We start from the raw sequence: 17,954 nt of genomic DNA, 5'->3' as shown, positions 1-17,954 counted from the left end.
GTCCAATGTGGCCATTATTACAGGAGTTTTTGTGACTGTTACTAGTAGCCGTCTAGATAGTATATGAAAGGCTGGGAGCTGAATGGGCTCTCTCAGGAGGCGAGTATGCAGATAAGAAGAGGTGAAGGCACTCACCCTTGAGAGAAGGAAGGGCACGGGAAGGAACCACAATGAAGTAGGAGGGGGCAAGTAGGCTGTGGTGTGCAGAAGTTCAGGAAGCACTCCAAGAGGGTGATGAGCTGTGGGAAATGCTTTGAAGAGATTTAGAAGAGGGAAGAGGCACCTGACCTAGAGTAGACGCTCAAAACGTAACTTTAGGCTTGTTGGCTACATACCCACATTAAAGTAATATTTGCTATTATTAGCATGAGGCCTGCTAAAGAGAAGTGACAGGGAGCAGGATGAACAAATGGTTTGAAGGACAGGGGAAGCCTAACCTTAGGGTAAGGGGGCATTTCAGAGGCCCACTAATTATAAAACACCAGAAGCAAAGATGCTCCAACTACAACGGTGTGGCCCAGGGTACACTTTACATTTTCTTGTGAATTTCAGGAAAACAGAAAAAAAAGACCAACAATCTATAAAAAAAACCCATAAGTGCATTTTTATTAAAAACTGTGAAAACTAACACTGAATTTTCCTCCTTACTTCCTTAACCTCCCCCACTGAACTCTAATGCGATGATAATGAAAGGTGTTTTATCAATGTCAATGATGGATAGTGCCAACCTGGAATTTGCTTTCATACATTTCCATTGAGCAACACCCTATATAAACATTACCACATAATTGTAAATGTCAAAGCCATACCATTCGTCATCTGACTGGTCTATTTTGAGATAAAATGTCAAAGGTGGACATTAAGAAAAAAGGCTAACTGGTAAATCTACACATTAAAAAACTATTTAATTTCTGTAACAATAATTCATTGTTTCAAGAAATCCACCTCAGGACAAAAGAAAGAACAAAATCCATGCTCACCTAGCCAGTGCTTTGCCTCTGGCGGTAACACAAGGAACGTACTAATGGAGAGAGAACATGTTTGCTCCCCATAATGTCCAAAAAGCCAACAGTTAACTGTGTTGGCCTAAGTAGCAATAACGTTCTTTAGTCAACCCAAGCTCTCTCATTCGTTAATGTAGACAAAATCAACTACTTAGAGGTCTGCTCTGTCAGGAATACCATTTTCTGGAAGGAAACGGTACTGCCTCCAGTTTTTGCATTTGTTGTTAAATTATCTTTTCAATTGTTAGTACATGTACCTGGTACGGAATTCCAGTATTACGAAAGAGCATTTACCAAAAGCTCCTTCCAGCCCCTTGGCCCCTGATTCCTTTCCTAGGGACAGCCAGTGTTAACCATGTTCTTGAGTATCCTCCTGTGTGCTTCAACAAATGTGTCTATTCACATGTATTCTTTACACAAATAGCAGCATGCCACTCCGGCCAGTCTGCATTTTGCCTCTCCGCGCTCCTCTTGCCCAGCCCACCTAGTGTATAATGCATTGGAGATCATGTTTTATTAGGACACAGAGCTGCGCACCCCCCCACCCCATTTGTGGTACACTTTTATTTTGACAATTTCAAGCTTACAGTAAATTACAATGTAGCACAAGAAATTTACATGTTATTAACTGATGTACCCCAATAAATTTAACAATAAAAAAAGCCCTTATATTCTCTACTTTAGATTTTGCTCTCGTTGACATTTTGTCCACTTGTTTTAGCCTTCTCTCTATATAAACACTTTTATATAGGCATATTTTTCCTTAGCTAATTGAAACAAGGTTAGAAGCATGTCTTTTTACTACCACATACTTCAGTATGTATTTCCTAATAACAAGGACATTCACTAGTATAAACCACAGTACAATTAGCAAAGTCAGGAAATTAAGTAATATTTAATATGTTTTCATTAGCCACAGTCCATATATGGAATTTGCTGATTATAGCTGTTTTCCCCAGACCATGATGTAAGCCAGGATGTGTGTTGTATTAACTGCCATATATGTTTAGTCCCCTGTGAGCTAGAAAGATTTCCTAGGTCTTCTTGGTCTTTATTAACCTTGATATTCTTGAAGATTGCAGGCCTGTTATTCTTGTAGTATGTTTAACAATATGTTTTCCCCTGATGTTACCTTGTGTGTCAGATTCAGGATATATTTTTTGATAAGAAATCCACAAAATTTATGTTCTCTTATCAGTGCATCATCATATTAGGATGCACGTGATGTTTATCTGTCCCACTACTGGTGAGGTTCACTTTGATCACTTGGTTTAGGTGGGTTTTGCCTTGTAAAGTTAGTATCTGTCCCCTTTGTAATTAATAAGTAGTTTGTGGGGAGACATTTTAAGACTATATAAAAATCTTCTTCCTCAACAAACTATCACACACTAATTTTAGTATTCTTTAATGACTTTCCAACCCATCATTATTTCTATAATCTACTAATTAGTAATTATATTAATTAGTAATTAAGTAAATTATTTAATGAACTAATATTTAATTTATTATTGTAAGGTAAAACTTCTCCTTTTCCTCCATTTATCTATTTATTCAAGGTTGGGTCCATACTGAATCCTGGATCTTGAATAAACAGGTTCATAACCTATGGACCTATTCAAGGTCAGATTCAGTATGGATTCAAGGTTATTCTACTCCGGTGGTAATCCATCACTATAATTTATTTTGACTCTTATATAGTTCCATACTTGGCTAGAAGAGCCCTTAAAGCTGTCCTTCTGATACGTGTTCATCATTCTTTGAGAACTTCCTTACTACTAGAGATACAAAATGTTCCAAGATGTACTTTCCCTGCCCCCGCCCTGGAACTGGCCTTCCCTGCAAATGCTCTGGTCCCTGTTAGTGGAGAATGACATTTAGAAACCAAGACCTGGGGGCTGTGTTTGTACACTGCTGTGAGTATGTCAGAGCAGAGCTAGGAAATGAGATACAAAGAGAAATTTCAGTGGGCAGATTAAAGAAATTAAATATAAACAGAAGGCTGTATATCTTTATTTATCACCTATCAATCTATCTATATACATAGATAAAAAAATATCAAAAGCCACGAGTGCATACTGATAACTCCAATTCCAGCCCACCTCTAAAGAATACACTCTAGCCTTAGCCTGGCCTAGTTCATATTTCTAACTCTTCCCCCACAGTAAAAACTTGGCTCCCATTATGCTCAATATATTTTTGTTCAAGCCTAGAATACACAAATAGTAGGGTGATCATCAATAACTAACCCACACCTCTGCAAACAGCAACCCCACCAACCAGAACTCAGGATTCAGTTTTTTCCCTTCTTGGTCTTGTTGGACTTGGTTTTATTATTTGTTAGAGTGGACCTAGTTCAGTTTTGAACTTAGGTTTAGGGCGGGCCTTTTATATCAGGTGCAGTCCTGATTTCTAAGGCTTAGCCTCCCTGGTATCTCAACCACATGTCCGAGGTGCTCGTGAGATTTCCCCACTTTGTCTCAGAGATATAGGGATGCCCAGCCCTGCACCCAGGCCACCATTCCGCTTCCAGCCCAGCATTAAGCAACCTCTGCTAGACTTCAGATTCTCAACTTGCACATATTGCTGGGCCCTCAACCAAAACTATGACAACCCCCTACAGACTTCTGTGGCTGCTTCCCCTACTCAGTAAGAACTTCTTAGGAATCCTGCCACACAACCGTCAGCCCCCTCACAGCCACAGCGATGACCTCTGCTGCCTCCAGCAGCCAGGCTGTCACTACGCTGAGTCTCCACCTCTCTGCTGTGCAGCAGGTAGAGTGCCCCTAGGAAGAAAGCCCAGGTAATGGGGGGCTCACAGTTTTGTACTCTGTTGCTCTGTAAACAGTTGTCTCGTATGTTTTACAGTTGTTTCCAGCTGGAGGGTGAGTTTAGTTATCAACTACTGCGTCATGACTGGAGGCAGGTCTGCCTTCTTTTTAATAGCTGCATAGTATTCTACCTTAATCTATTTAACCAGTCTGCCCTATTTAGGTGGTTCCCAGTGCTTTTACAAATGACGCTGTGATGTGCATGTGTCATTTCTGACACGTGCACATGTTATATTTGTGGTAAATTCCCAAAAGAATTATTGATGGGTCAAAGAATACACATTTTAGAATTTACTAAAAAGGTCTGTGTTCACACTATAGTATCCTTCACAACTTTATAAATTAGGATTATATCCCTCTCAAGCCTTTTTGTCCCATATTCAAGAGAGTCCTAATAATTCAATCACATTCATGTGGAATTCTTGAATTTTTCAGTTCTTTCAGAAGTCCCTCTCTGTTTTCCACCCTCATTATGTCCTGCCTTAAAAGTCACCTGCCAGAACTAGTGTCAGCTTTCTAGTTTGAAGGCACCACGATTCTGTACTTTCTGTTCCATTTCCCGGCTCATGCTAGCCTTTGGGTCACAAAAGAAACACTGGACTACCTTCTTCAGGGAAAAATAAACAAGGAAATCTTCTAAGGAAATCTATGAGAAGGAGTTCTCTATAAATATTTTTAAGAAAAGAAAAATAAAATGGAACCCCCAGGCATACACAGCTATGCACCTGGACAGAAGACGTTTGCACAATGAAAAGAGAACATTCTAATCTTAACTAGATAAGCTTTATTACCCTATCTAATACTTTCAGAACTAGTTTTTACTACCCTAGCACTGTATAATAGTATAGTTAAGTGAGGGCATGAACTTACAATTTCTCTGCCCCGAATGAGGGTATAATTAAGCGTTTTCCTACTAGCTGCCACTAAGTAATTAGTTTGCTGGCTTAACCATGGTCTAAAAGAAGCTGCTGGGGATTTGAAAATTAGCTTTAGTAATAATCAATCTGAGAAATTTAATTTAACTTACTCAAACTCCACATCTCTGAGGGCTGATAATCCTAGCAGCGTAAGCCTTTACTGAGTTATGATGGGCCAAGTACCTTAAAAGGCTTCACAAGCTTTCTTTCATTTACTCCTCACAACAGGGCAGACAGATACAATGGTCCCTCTCCCCCAGATGAGGGAATGAGTCTTAGTGAGGGTAGGGAACTTGTCCAAGGTTACACAGAAGGAAAGTAGTAGAGCACCATTTAAAAAATTTTTGTTGTCAATCCTCACTGGAGGGTATTTTTTCCCCATTGATTTTTTTAGAGTGGGCGGGAGGGGGAGACAGAGAGAGAGAGAAACATTGATGTGAGAGCGACACATCGATCGGTTGCCTCCGGCATGGGCCCCACAACCCAGGTACATTCCCTTGAAATGGGAAATCGAAGCCGGGACCCTTCAGTGCACGGGGGAGACTCTAACCACTGAGTCACATGGGCCAAGGCTACAGCTCCATTTTTAAACCCAGTTTTATCAGACTCCAAATCCTGGGCACTTATCAATAACCCAAAGCTCTGGGGATTTATGAATTGTCTCCATTAGAATTACTGGGGACCTTTAAATGCATACTTCTAGGAGGTTACATTCTTTGGGGGTAGATATTATCAGAATTTGAGAAATACTGCACCCTGCTACTACTGCTCAGGGAGTACACTAGATTAGTTTAGCACTCGGGAGTAATTTTTAAAACTGTAACAGTAGGAGAAGCTTCAACAGAGCTACTACACAGGCTGCCATCATGAATCATATCAGAAGAAGAATTTCTGGAAAACTTTTATTATGGTTTCACTGTGAGGAAATAACTTAAAAATTCCAAATTTAATCCTGCTTCTAATCAGTCAGAAAACAAGACGTTAACTTGTTCTTTACAATCATTTATTCTACAAACAACCTAAGCATGTTAAACAGGGATTGAGTTAACAGGATGACCTTGAAGGAAAAAGGGGAAAAACTGTGAACTTCAATATTAAAATTTGATAATTTTAAATGGAAACTTCTAAAGTGCAGCTCGGATTCTGCAAACTATGTGAAAATACTTCTAAGCTCTTCTAATGTTTGTATAAACTTGAGCATTGCCCTCTGGGAAAGAGCCTGACTGGTCTAATGGAAAAGAGCGTGTCTCCAGAGTCCGACTCCAAGCGAGGCGTGGCCAGGCTCTGCAGCTCGTTTGCTAGATAGCTTCAGGAAACTTAACTGAACTCTCAGTTTCTGCATCCAAAAAAGGGATGGCAACACTTCACAGGTTATTGTTTTCTCCCATCCCTCTCCTCTCACTCCTCTGATCACCTCGCAACCTGTCCTGTGAAACCCAAGGAAGGCTATCAAGAAGGATTCCTCATGTAAAATATTGTATAGGGAATACAGTCATTAATATTGTAATACTATGTATGGTGCCAGATGGGTACTAGATTTATGAGAGATCACTTTGTAAGGTATGTAACTGTCTAATCACTATGTTGTACACCTGAAACTAATATAATATTGTATGTCAACTCTAATGGGAAAAAAAAAGCTAAAAATAAATAAATCCATCATGCTTCATGTTCTGTTTTCTCCGATCAAGACCAGAAGTATAAGCCTTGGGCTCCTCTGGTCATCAATCACCGGGTGCTCTCACTCCCATAACGCTCTAGGTATCCCAAGCTGAACCTGACACCCATGCCTTCTCTCCTTCCCAAAAGTGACCACTGGACCAGAGCAGCTCCCATTAGATGATCACCCTCATATCCACATCTTCCTATGAAAGTCCCTGCTTGTCCTTAACTACTTAACCCTTAGCCATGCTTGGGGACACCAAGTTTGCTGAAACCCTTTCAAGCAACAACCACTTTCCCTCCCACACTTCACCCCTCCAGGACAGCCTCCCTCTCCATCGCAAGTCTTGGCATTGCCAGTTCATTCAAGGGCTCTCACCCCTACGGCATGCAAGGCATTGTGAGTAGGGCAGGGGAAACGCTAGGTAACAGAATAGGCCAAAAATCTCTCGGGGAGCTTGTATTCAGGTGGAGAAGAGGGAAACAAACACGGAAGACATGGAAGGTAAAGCAGGAAGTCATGAGGAGAATTTTGTGTGGGACAGAACATTTACTTCAAATGGAGTGACCCGTAGAATTTTTCAGTGGAGGCATGAAGGCCAAGGAGGAGCCAGCCAAGCCAGGAGTGAGGTGCTGAGGAGCGTTTCAGACCAAGGGGACACTGGGGGCTCTCCACACACTTTCCTTGCGCGCTTCCTCAGCAACCCGTTCCTCCGGGTCATGCCCTGGATCTTGTCGCCAGCAGGACCCGAACACTTCCCACATCGCTAACTGAGACTTGCTGTCCTCTGACAACTTGCTTTCCTTAGAGCTCACGTGTTCAGGAGCTTCCGCCTCATCCCGAAGCCTAATCCATTGTCCTATGATCTCCGTTAGGCCCCGTTTTACCATCTTCATTTAACTATCCTATTTATAATTCCCGTCTTACACATCTATTCAATCCCTTGGCTCTCCCTCCTTCCTTCAGGTTAGCCTGGAAAAATCCCAATCCCTCTGCCTTTTCTGAGACTCTGTGCCAGTGAGAAAGAACTGCTGGACACAATCTCAGACAGACTGGGAACACTGTAAACTCACCATCACTAATTGCACAGGGATCTTCCACGCCGCCCACCAGGGCTCAATTCTGTGACAGCCCCTCCCCCACTCTCTCTCTCAGGACTACCTGAGGTCGTCTCTCCTTCAACATTCTACCCTCCTCTACACCTTGGCGTCCCTGACACCCCCCTATACTGGCTTCCCCTCCTAGCTTTCGGATTCTTCCTTCTTAGTTTCTTTTGTTATTTCCTCCCCTGATCTACAGGTTGGAGATCTTCCGGACTCAGACATGGGCCATTTGCCCTCAATGTCCTAGTTTCTTCCCAGGTGATTTTATCTAGTCCCATGACTTTAAATGCCATCTGTATGCTATAACTCCCAGACCACCTCTTTACTTTGAAGACTGCCACTCTAGTTTGAACCACCATCATCACCTGCTGATATTACTACAATAGCTCTTGATTTCTCTACTAATAGTTCAGTCTCCCAATGGTAGCCGCAGTGATCTTTTTGAGGTATAAATTGGATCACATCACTCCCTTCCTTAAAACCCTTCAGCAACCTTTCACAGCTCTCAGATCAAAATCCTAAAACACGGCCTCTTAGTTTCGGGGGGTTGCCATAACACATTACCAAAATCTTAAAGACTTAAAACAACAGAAATTTATTCTCTCTCAGCTGTAGCGACTGAAAGTATTATATCAAGGTGCTGGCACTACCACACTCCCTCTAAAGACTGACTGCAGAGATTTCATTCCTTGCCCCTTCCAGCTTCTGGTACCTTCTAGAGCTCCTTGGCTTGTGGCTCAGTCGCTCCAATTCTCTGCCTCCGGCTTCATGTGGCTTTCTCTTATCTTCTTTGTGTGTGTCTTATAAGAACACTAGTCATTGGATTTAGGGCCCACCCAGATCATTCTAGATTATTTCTTCTCAAGATCCTTAACTTGATTACATTTGCAAAGACCTTTATTACAAGTACTGTCACATTTACAGGTCCTGGGAATTAGGACATGGGCATATCTCTTGGAGGGCCACCATTTAACCCACCACAGCCTCCTAGCCTCCAAGGCCTTACGCAAGCTTACTCTGCCTCCCCCTGCAACTTCATCTCCCAAAGTTCTCTTTCTTGGTGTACAGGCTCTACCCATGCTGGCTGCCATTTATTTATTTTTAATTAATTAATTTATTAATTAATTAATTTATTTTTGTTTTAATTTATCTTTATTGTTGAAAGTATTACAAATGTCCCCCTTTTCTCCCCATTGTTCCTCTCCCCCTGGGCCTGCACCACACTATTGTCTGTGTCCATGGGTTATGCACATATGCATAGAAGTTCTTAGTTTATCCCCCCACCCCCACCTTCCCTCTGAGATTCATCTGCCTTTTGTTTTCTTGAGGACAAGCTCTTTCCCATCCTTTTTACATATGCTGTTCTATACACAATACTTGTCTTTGCCTAGCTAACTTCTCCTTCGGGTCTTGCATTAAATCTAACTTCCACAGGGAAGTGTCCTTTGACCCATAAACTTTAGTATGTTGACACAGTTATTATCCCTCAAAGCACCCTGTCCCTTTTCTTGACAGCATTCAATGATTTTCCTGTTTCAAGTTGTATACCTGCATATAATTTGTGTGTGCACTTGTTACTCTTTGTCTCTATCTCTGGACTGTGAATTCTTCATGCCACTCCTAGCACACCTGCTTTGTTAACTTCCTCTTGTATACTCAAGCGTAGGACAGCATCTGGCACACAGTAGCAGTAACTAAATAAAGGATTACTGAAAAAAACACAGTACCTCCCATTCCCCGTTGAACAGGATTAGGTAAGTGCAAATAAATGGGTTAGAAGGCTGACCAGACAGCTGAGGACACTGGGGCCTGCAGAAGACCTCTCTCCCAGGCCAGCCCGAGAAAGGGGTCAGGTTGGGCATGAAAGGGAAAGTAGTTACCTGATTATTAGCAAGTTGTAGGGACTTCTTTACTCTTCGGTTCTGCCATGAACAACCTATACACCTCAGGAACTCATTCACCTTTTAAAACAATCTCCACATCCTGTTAAAAAGCATTAATTGAGGTTTTCCTGAATTTTAGGAAAAACTTCAATACCAACTGATTTCCTCCAGCAGCCTAATAAGCTGGGAGATTCACATTATATCTAAGTTTCTTAATTCTACTAAATTCCAAAATGACTCAAGTATTAATAATAAATCATGCTGGCCTGTTATAAAGTCTAGTACGCACAGAGGGACACAGAAAAGAGAAATATTTTCTAGGACACATGAAATTCTCCAGCCTCTTTTTTACCCTGAGGTTTTTTTTTTTCAACTGAGATACAATTCACATAATGTAAATTCCCCCTTTTAAAGTGTACAATTCAGTGTTTTGCCCAAAGTTGCACCACCATTGTCACTATCTAGTTCCAGAATATTCTCATCACCACGACTCCCTCTGCCCCCCCCAAACCCATCCTCATTAGCAATCATTTGCTATTCCTCCCTCCCCAGTCTCTGGCAACCACTAATGTACTGTCTCTATGGATTTTCCAGTTTGCTTTTCATATTCAAGAAACAAACACAGAGACATGCAATGATTTGCTCAGGGTTGCAGTCACCTAGTAAAAGAGCAAGATTATAACACATGTATTTATAGCAACTTTTTAAATAGTATAAAAAAACAAGAGATCAGTGAAAATATATTTAGCTCAACTATGCATATCTTCAGTGTGGCTATAAGACACCTAATATATAAAGCAGAGTCCTTAGGCTAGTAATTCCCAGGCTGCGGGGAGGCAGGAGTGCAGGGCGTTAGGAGTCACTGAAGAGGAAGAGAGATGGTACTGACGGGACAGGGTGATGCAGAGGGAAGGCTGAGAAAGTGTGAGGCTACAGGACAGACTTTTTTTTTCCAGCCCAGGGTTGTGAAATGAGTGCTAATGTGCCCAGGTGTTCACTTGCCTTCTTTTATAGTGCCCTCAGTGGGTCCCAGAGATCCCTGATTATTCCCAGCCATAAATAGCACTACCACCACTTCAGAACACTTGCTGGTTTATGACATCTGGCAAAATAATACAGAAAACTTGACTTCTTTATATTGTACTGTCTGCATTCTCAATGAAGTAAAAGGATTACAAGCTTCACTTACTTTTGTACCATCAATAAATGTGCACCCAGGAACAGTGACCGCACAGACTAAAATAATCAGAATCCATTTGCAAAAATAATTAGGCACACATTTTATTTTATGCCTTAATCAACATGGCAAATACCATTAACAAAAGGAAAAAAGGGTGGAAACCACTCATCACACAGAAAAAAATTCATCGTTCAAAACAGATTAATCTGAACCTCAACATTCTTTGTGCTCATTTAAAAATATTATTAAAACAGCAACTCAAAGAGACAAGTCAAAGCTAAGTATTTTATCAACTCAAATTGAGATCCTAAATCAACTACAACTACATAACTTAAAAAATAACCTTGTCTTCCACCTAGGAAAGTTTGATTTGCCAACATCTAATGAATACAAATTTTCTTTTACAAACAAGTTATTTTGAGTTATAGATCCTGCGGACGACCAACTTATCATTTTTTTTTTTAAATGACTTGGATACCAAATGACACAGTGACTGGCCAGTTAAAGTTGGAACTTTGTGTCTAGCAAATATTTTACTAAAACTGTTATTAAGCATGTAAGTTAACTTAAAAGGTCAACTCTTAATTGTCCACAACAAAAGAGAGCTTTGGTACCAATGAATTAGAAGTAGGGCAACAAAACATATTTTGTTTGCAGTTTTATGGTGTGGTTTTGGAATTAAATTGGAAATGCCTATGTATGAAAAGTGAGTCTCATTCTGTTACCTACAGTATTGTGAGTCACAATACTGTTACCTACAGTATTGTGAGGAATGAACAGCCTAACTGTTCCAAATTATTCATATAAATAAAGCACTACCCTAAAATTTCTTACAAAAAGATGAATAGGTCACACCCTGAAATTCAGACCAAAAGTGGAGAATTAAGTACAGTACTCCTTCACTTTTCAATGCTCCCTTTCCCTCTTGACATGAGCAGCAAGATACTGGAATAAAAATAATTCCAGTAAGTACTTCCAGAACATATCTATTTTAGTTCTCCCACTTGAGGAGGTGCTACCAAGAACAACAAAAATAAGTTTAAAAGAAAAGGTAATTTAATCATTAAAAAAGACAGACTGAGCAAGGGAAGAGGGTGGGTTTAGGAGAATATCTGTTGTCAGTCAAGCCTTCTGTAAAATTCAGAGCACTATTCTAAGTCCTCCTTAAGTTACACCCGGGCCATGCACACTGCACAGGGAATCTGGGCAATTCTTTGTTCATCTTTAAGGTTGCCAGATAACTTACTTACAGAAAGCTAATAACACATTTTCATTTTAAGAAGCAAAAAAAGAAACAAAATATTCAAGACACTGAGCAATTTTACTTTTTGAAATGGCTAGCCTCAACATTTTTCTCTTAATTTCAGATTTTGCAAAGTTGCTACCCTCTAGGTCATTAAGTAGACACCGAAAAGAGCTAAATCTTTACGAAGCATACATTTTTCAAAAATGTAGACCAAAGTGAACTAACTAAAATTTAATTCTAAATTTAGCCAGTGATTTCTAGATATAACAATGGAATAAAATCAGTAAAAAATAGTGTGCTTACTTCTCAAATTATTTAGTTTGGGAAATATTTACATCCTTAGCCCAAAAGATTACTTACAGTTTGAAAGATTAAAAGATAAAAACAAAAACTGGTTCAACAATTGTCAAAATGAAATGAATGCAAACACTGACCACAATAGCTTTCCACTCAATGCAAAATAAACCAGGTCCAGGTGAGCTCAGCTCACTTAAGCGTTACAGTCATTTCTCTTTTCCAGCTTCCTAACTGGACTGAATTGCTCAACAATATTACCTGTGTTAAAATGAAGAGATAAAAAGTGTTGTAAAGATTGCACAATGATTCAATCTGAGACTGATATAATGCATCATCGTAACACTGCAGAGCTGGAAGGGATCTTCAAGATCTAGTCCAGCACCCACATTTTACAGATGAGAAAACTTGAGGCCCAAACTGAGTCATTTGGTCAAACGACTTGACCGGAGTCACACTCCTGGGCTGAGCTATTCATTCGCTCAGTCCTTCTCCCACTGCCCGAAGCTGCCTAAGTGCCAGGTTCGGTGGTAGCAGCTAAAAACGTGCTGGAAGGCGGCATTCACCACTGTCAAGACAGGCTTTTCTCCCTAGTCTTCTTAAGATAAGTCCTGAAATGCCCTCATCAGCAAGAACGCACAGGCGAGTTCCACAGCCTCTGCACAGAGGGGCCCACTTTCGGTTTCACACATTTCAGTAAACACAGTTGGGTTTTGAGCTCAGAGAGGCCTCAACTGTATTTACTTTAAGTGATTAAGCATTAACAAAGGTAAGGAAGTACAGTATTCTCAGTGAGTCCCTCCCCAGTACATTCATAACTTAAGGAAGTGCAATCGGAAAATGCCCTAACACACAAACAAGTTCACAGACAGGACAGGCTACAAAACCAGAGCTATCTGAGGTATCAAAATAGATCAGTGAAGTCCAACAGCTCAAGTTTACAAAGTGTGGAATGTAAAGATCTCCCCATTTCATTCAGGTGTGGGTATATTTTTCTGAGATGTCTGTACGTTAAAAAGACCTCCAACCTCACATTCAAACTAATGCCCTCTTCTAATGACACATATATCTAAACCAGGCCTTTCTCCTTAAAATCAGCTTTCTCTGATTTCCATTTGATTAAAAAAAAACAAAAAAACAACAAGAATAAAAAAAATAAAACCTAAAACTTAATGTGCTGGCTAAAGAAATTAAACTTCTATGTACAGTCAAAACAGCTGTAGCTCAAACTGCACTTTTATGCGTGTTATTTAAAAACGGGACGTGCAGTGAACTTACCCATCAACATACATCATCTCTTATTTTACTTGAACTGTTACATTCTTTAGTATCGTCTGACACTTCCATGTTTTGTGTATCCTGATTCCCAGTCGCCCTCTCCAAGGGGAGGAGCCGCCCGACAGAGCTCTGAAATAGCCCCCCAAGAGCCAGGCGCCGCCCGCGCCCCCCCCCCCCCCCCCGCGGGCCTCGGCGCTGCCACCGCGGACCACCCCGGGGCCCTTTCGGATCAAACACCATCGTGGCGGAGGCGCCTCTGACTTCCCTGAACACGCCACCCGCCCCGGGCAAAGCGCTGCTGTGCTCCTTCAGTTCTCAAACTTCCAGATCTGACTCTTATCCGGGGCGTCACAAGTTCTCATCTGCACGTCGGGCCGGCCCTCGGGGGTCCGATAGGCGGTGAGGCACAGTCCCGAGTGCGGGTGGAAAATCGTCCCGTCGTCTTTAAAATACCAAACGATGCTGGCCGGCGCGGGGAGCCCGTCTTTCGGACAGTTCTGCATCCCCACGTGGGTCCTCCGCTCGGGCACCTCGGCGCACAGCTCCGTCACGGAGTTGAACCTGATCTCCCTGTTGGACGTGTACTCGAAGAACTGGTTGCCCCCTTGGCCGTGGCAGCCGAACAGCGACAGGTTCGCGCCCGTGGGGTTGCTCTCGGGCGCGTTGTAATCTAGACACTCGGAGGAGATGCCCAGGCTGCGGATGGCGCCGTGCCAGCCCGGCCTGTCCTCCGGGACGTGCAGGCTCGGAAACACGTTTTTCAGATACCAGTCGAAGCTCTTGCACCGCAGCTGCTCCCGCAGCGACTTCCTCTCGGAAATGTCGCCGTAGGCCTCCTTCCTGGCGGGCGGGTTGCGGTTGTAGAAGTGCTCCTTGTAGCCGTCCATCCAGACCTCGGCGGCGCGCGCCGTGTTCTGCAGGAAGTTGGGGCGCGCGTAGGGGGCGCGCTTGGGGAACACGTGGCCCACGTGCGAGCAGGGGTGGATCTCCAGGCGCCCGCCGCACTGCCACACCCGGAAGGACAGCTCCAGGTTCTCGCCGCCCCACACCTCCATGCCCGTGTCGTAGGTCCCCAGGTACTCGAAGTACTTCTTGCTGACGGCGAACAGGCCCCCGGCCATGGTGGGCGACCGGATGGGCTCGGTTCTCGACCTGCGCCGCTCCCGCTCCTGCTTGGGGACCGACTGCCACTGGAAGGTCAGGCGCCAGTCGAAGCCGCCGATCATGGGCTCGCCGGTCTGCATGTAGAACTCGAAGGTGTTCCAGTCGATGGTGTCGATCACCGGGCACACCACGGCCGTCTCGTCCTGGCCGATCCTCTCCAAGAGCGGCTCCAGCCAGCCCGAGTTACACTCGCAGTGGCAGTCCAGGAAGGTGAGGACGTCCCCCGTGGCGAAGCTGGCGCCCAGCAGCCGCGCGCGGACCAGCCCCTCGCGCTTCTGGGTGCGGACGAGGCGCACGCGCGCCAGGGTGCTCACGTAGGCCTCCAGCTGCGCCTTGAGGTGCGCGCGGTCGCTCAGGTCGTCCACCAGGATGACCTCCTTCAGCAGCGCGGCCGGCGAGGTCTCCAGGACGCTGTGCACCGTGCGCAGCAGCGTGGACCAGGCCTCGTTGTAGAAGGCCACGATGACCGAGGTGGTGGGCAGCCGCCCGTAGTCGAAGGTCTTGGACCGGCACTCGGGCATCCTGTTGTCCTGTATGTGGCGGTGCAGGGAGATGCGGTCACTGAGGTAGATGTTGATGGCGTACCGCTCCAGCAGCTCCTCCTGCTGCTTCTGCTCGGCCGGGCTGAGCTGCAGTCGGCTGGCCCTGCCCCACTCCCCCAGGGCCAGGGCGTCCGCGGGGGGCTTCTCGTAAAGCGGCCGCGACCCGTCCTCCGCCCTCCGCCCGGGGCCCCGCGGCTGCCCGGGGCCCCGCTCCCCGGCCGGGCCGGCTCCGGGGGAGGCGTGGAAGGTGGACACGGACAGCTCGGCCAGGACGTAGGCCACGGCCGCCAGCGCCAGCAGCAGGCAGCTTCTGCCCGCCCAGGTGCCCCGCGCGGCCGCCCGGAGCCTCATGGCCGGGCGCGGGCGCGGGTCTCCGCGCAGGGGGCTGCGGGCCGCCGCTGGGCTCGCGGCTCAGGTGGGCGCGCGCTTCCCACCGGGACCCTCCTCTCGCGCGGGCCCTCGGCTCCCCTCCCGCCGCCGGGCTTCCCGGGGCCACCGAGCACCGCGGGCCACCGCCTCCGCCCGGCTCCGGCCGCGCCGCACTTCCTCCCGCGCCTCACAACTTTTCACAAACTCTCTGGCCGCCGGCGCCCCGCCCTCCGGCGCCGACCAGCCCGCCCTCCCCTCTCGCTCCTCCTGGCGGCTCGGGCGCGAAAAGCCTCGGGCCGGGCGCAGCCCGCCGCCGGCTCAGCGCCCACGGGCTCCCCGCCCGCCCGCCCGCCCGCCCGCCTCGGCGGCTCTCCCGGGGCCCAGCGTGGGCGGCGGGCGAGGCTCCGACAGCCGAGCGCTTGCCCGTCACAAAAAGAAAACAGAGAAGAAAACTCACCGAGTTGTTTGCCGTTGGGACTGAAGTGCACGGAGGTGACCGGAGCTTTGTGGCCCTTAAAATAACGCTCCAGAACCGGGTCCTCCTGGGAAGGAAAGCGGTCCTGTTTGGAAAGCAGGCGCAGGCCTGGGCGTCGGGCGTCGGCGAGGCAGGCTGCCCCTCGGGGGTCCGCTAGCGCGCAGGGCGCGCGGGGAGCCCTCCGGGACACGCGGGCGCCACCTGCCCCCGCAGAGCGGGCACAATCCTCGGTTCCCGCGTCTCAGAGCCCAGCGCACCTGCGGGCCCCGCCCCCCCCGCCCCCGGCAGTTCGTGGGAAATGCAGGTGCCCAGGCCCGGCCGCGCAGCCGCAGTGCCAGGCGGGCCCGGCTCGGGCGCTTTTTAGAAACCTCCCGGCGATTCTGACGCAGGCGCTCCACGGAACCCCCCCGAGGGTTCTGGGGGCCATGAGACTGCAGCCCCCGAGCCCCGGCCGGAGCGCCCCGGGCCCGGCCAAGCTGGGCGCTCCCGACGCCCCAGCAGCGCCGGGTGAGACGCGGGCGCCCGGGGCCAGGGGCGAGGAGCCAGAGGTTCTGGACCCCGCAGCCGACACCTGCCTCCACCTCCCGCCAGGTGCGGGCGCGGCCCCGGCCTGGCCCCGCCGCCCGCGGGACCAGCTCCGGGCAGTCGCTCCCCAGCCCGTCCTTACCGGGACAGAGGCCATAGGGGAAGCGGTGGGCCACCGGTTCCTGCCGGTGGGGGGAACCGGGGAGAAGAAGGGGCGGGATGGGATGGGGGACCGTGCGGCGCCCGGAACCGTCTGCCGGGAGCGCTGGCGCCTCCCGGTCACTACAACAACGGCGGCCCAATCACGCCCCGCGCTCCAGGCCTGGCTAGCCGAGCGCCGAGGCTCTGCCGAGCGCCGAGGCTCCGCGGCGCGGGGACGGCCCTGCGACCTCAAGCTCGCAAGCGAGACGCCCTACGGTCAGGTGCGAACACGCACCAAAGCCAAAGTTTATTAACACTCGTTTTCCACCCGGCTTGACACCCAGAAGGAGAGGAGTCACCGGGACAGAAATGAGACTGATGGGAGCTAGAGGGTAAAGACTCTGATCGATGCGATCGGAGCTCTATTACTCGTTAAAGAGACAGCGCGTGCGAATTCAGGAGGTCCCGTAGCCTGTGAGGACGGCCGACGGAGATTGGATCTGACGCGGGAAGCTTGTGAGTTACTAACGTACGCAAAGGAACTAAACCTTTGGAGAACAGATTTGAGTTTATTTAATTACCATGTTTCACACAATGCCCTGCGTGATGTAAATATAGATTCTGGATAAATGGAATGAATGAATGAATGAATGTTGTGCATCCGCTTAATGTTTTCCTATGTTTCTTTTCCAGTCTGCTCTTTTGTGTGTTTTAGAGCAGCCAGTTTATACAGCAGCATATGTAAAGTCTTTAGGAAGACTTAGAAATGAGCTTTTGTTTGTTTGAATGATTAGGCCACATAGTAACTACAGCCATTTCCACACCAGGCTTCCTCACGCATAATACCGCTTGAGTTTCAGCAACACTGCGGAGGTGACAGTGTTACCAAATGTTACCAACGTTTACAAATTATAAACTTCATTCTCACATATTTTATATATACTTGTCAAAGACCACACAGAGACAGCTCTTCCGATTCCCAGTCCCTATTTTTTTGCACCTTGCCTCAAAGCATGGAGGGTTCAACTGAAAATTACACACAGAATTCTTGGCAGCATAAGATGGCATAATAGACCACAGCTGGAAAAATACACGCTCTATGCGAATGAAAGGTATTCTGCACACCTTAATTACAGTTTCTCTAACTGCTGTCTGGTGATAAAATTCAGTTTTAATGAATATTGCACTTAGCAGGCAGATAGGAATAACTTTAGATTGCAGTATTTAATCTGAGTATATGTTTGCTGAATGTCCGCTCTGTGGCTCTGAGGGACACAACGGTGACTGAGATAGCTTCCCTGCCCTCCAGAACTCAACAATCTAGGTTTCTGAGCCTCATATT

General features: G+C 46.5%; 2 protein-coding genes across 3 annotated transcripts in view; both read right to left on the bottom strand.

The window, feature by feature from the left end:
* The window catches only part of POC1B (POC1 centriolar protein B), a 90,800-nt gene extending 74,106 nt beyond the window's left edge, over window positions 1-16,694 (bottom strand). The window contains exons 1-2 of one of the 2 annotated variants that reach the window (XM_087814502.1): window positions 16,614-16,694; window positions 15,929-16,013 (exon numbers count right to left, since the gene is read on the bottom strand). In XM_087814502.1, the coding sequence (XP_087670628.1) occupies window positions 15,929-16,013; window positions 16,614-16,628 (100 nt within the window). In that variant the 5' untranslated portion in view covers window positions 16,629-16,694. The remainder of the gene's footprint in view (window positions 1-15,928; window positions 16,014-16,613) is intronic. The other variant, XM_016215240.2, reaches the window with a different exon arrangement.
* On the bottom strand, window positions 13,578-15,453 carry GALNT4 (polypeptide N-acetylgalactosaminyltransferase 4). Its single transcript, XM_016215248.2, has one exon. The coding sequence runs from the start codon at window positions 15,451-15,453 to the stop codon at window positions 13,705-13,707; it is 1,749 nt and encodes a 582-aa protein (XP_016070734.2). The 3' UTR covers window positions 13,578-13,704.
* Window positions 16,695-17,954: the final 1,260 nt, after the last annotated feature.

Source organism: Miniopterus natalensis, chromosome 2 (genome assembly GCF_054644295.1).
Source record: "Miniopterus natalensis isolate mMinNat1 chromosome 2, mMinNat1.hap1, whole genome shotgun sequence".
NCBI lineage: Eukaryota > Metazoa > Chordata > Mammalia > Chiroptera > Miniopteridae > Miniopterus > Miniopterus natalensis.
This window is presented reverse-complemented; position numbering and strand designations above follow the sequence as displayed.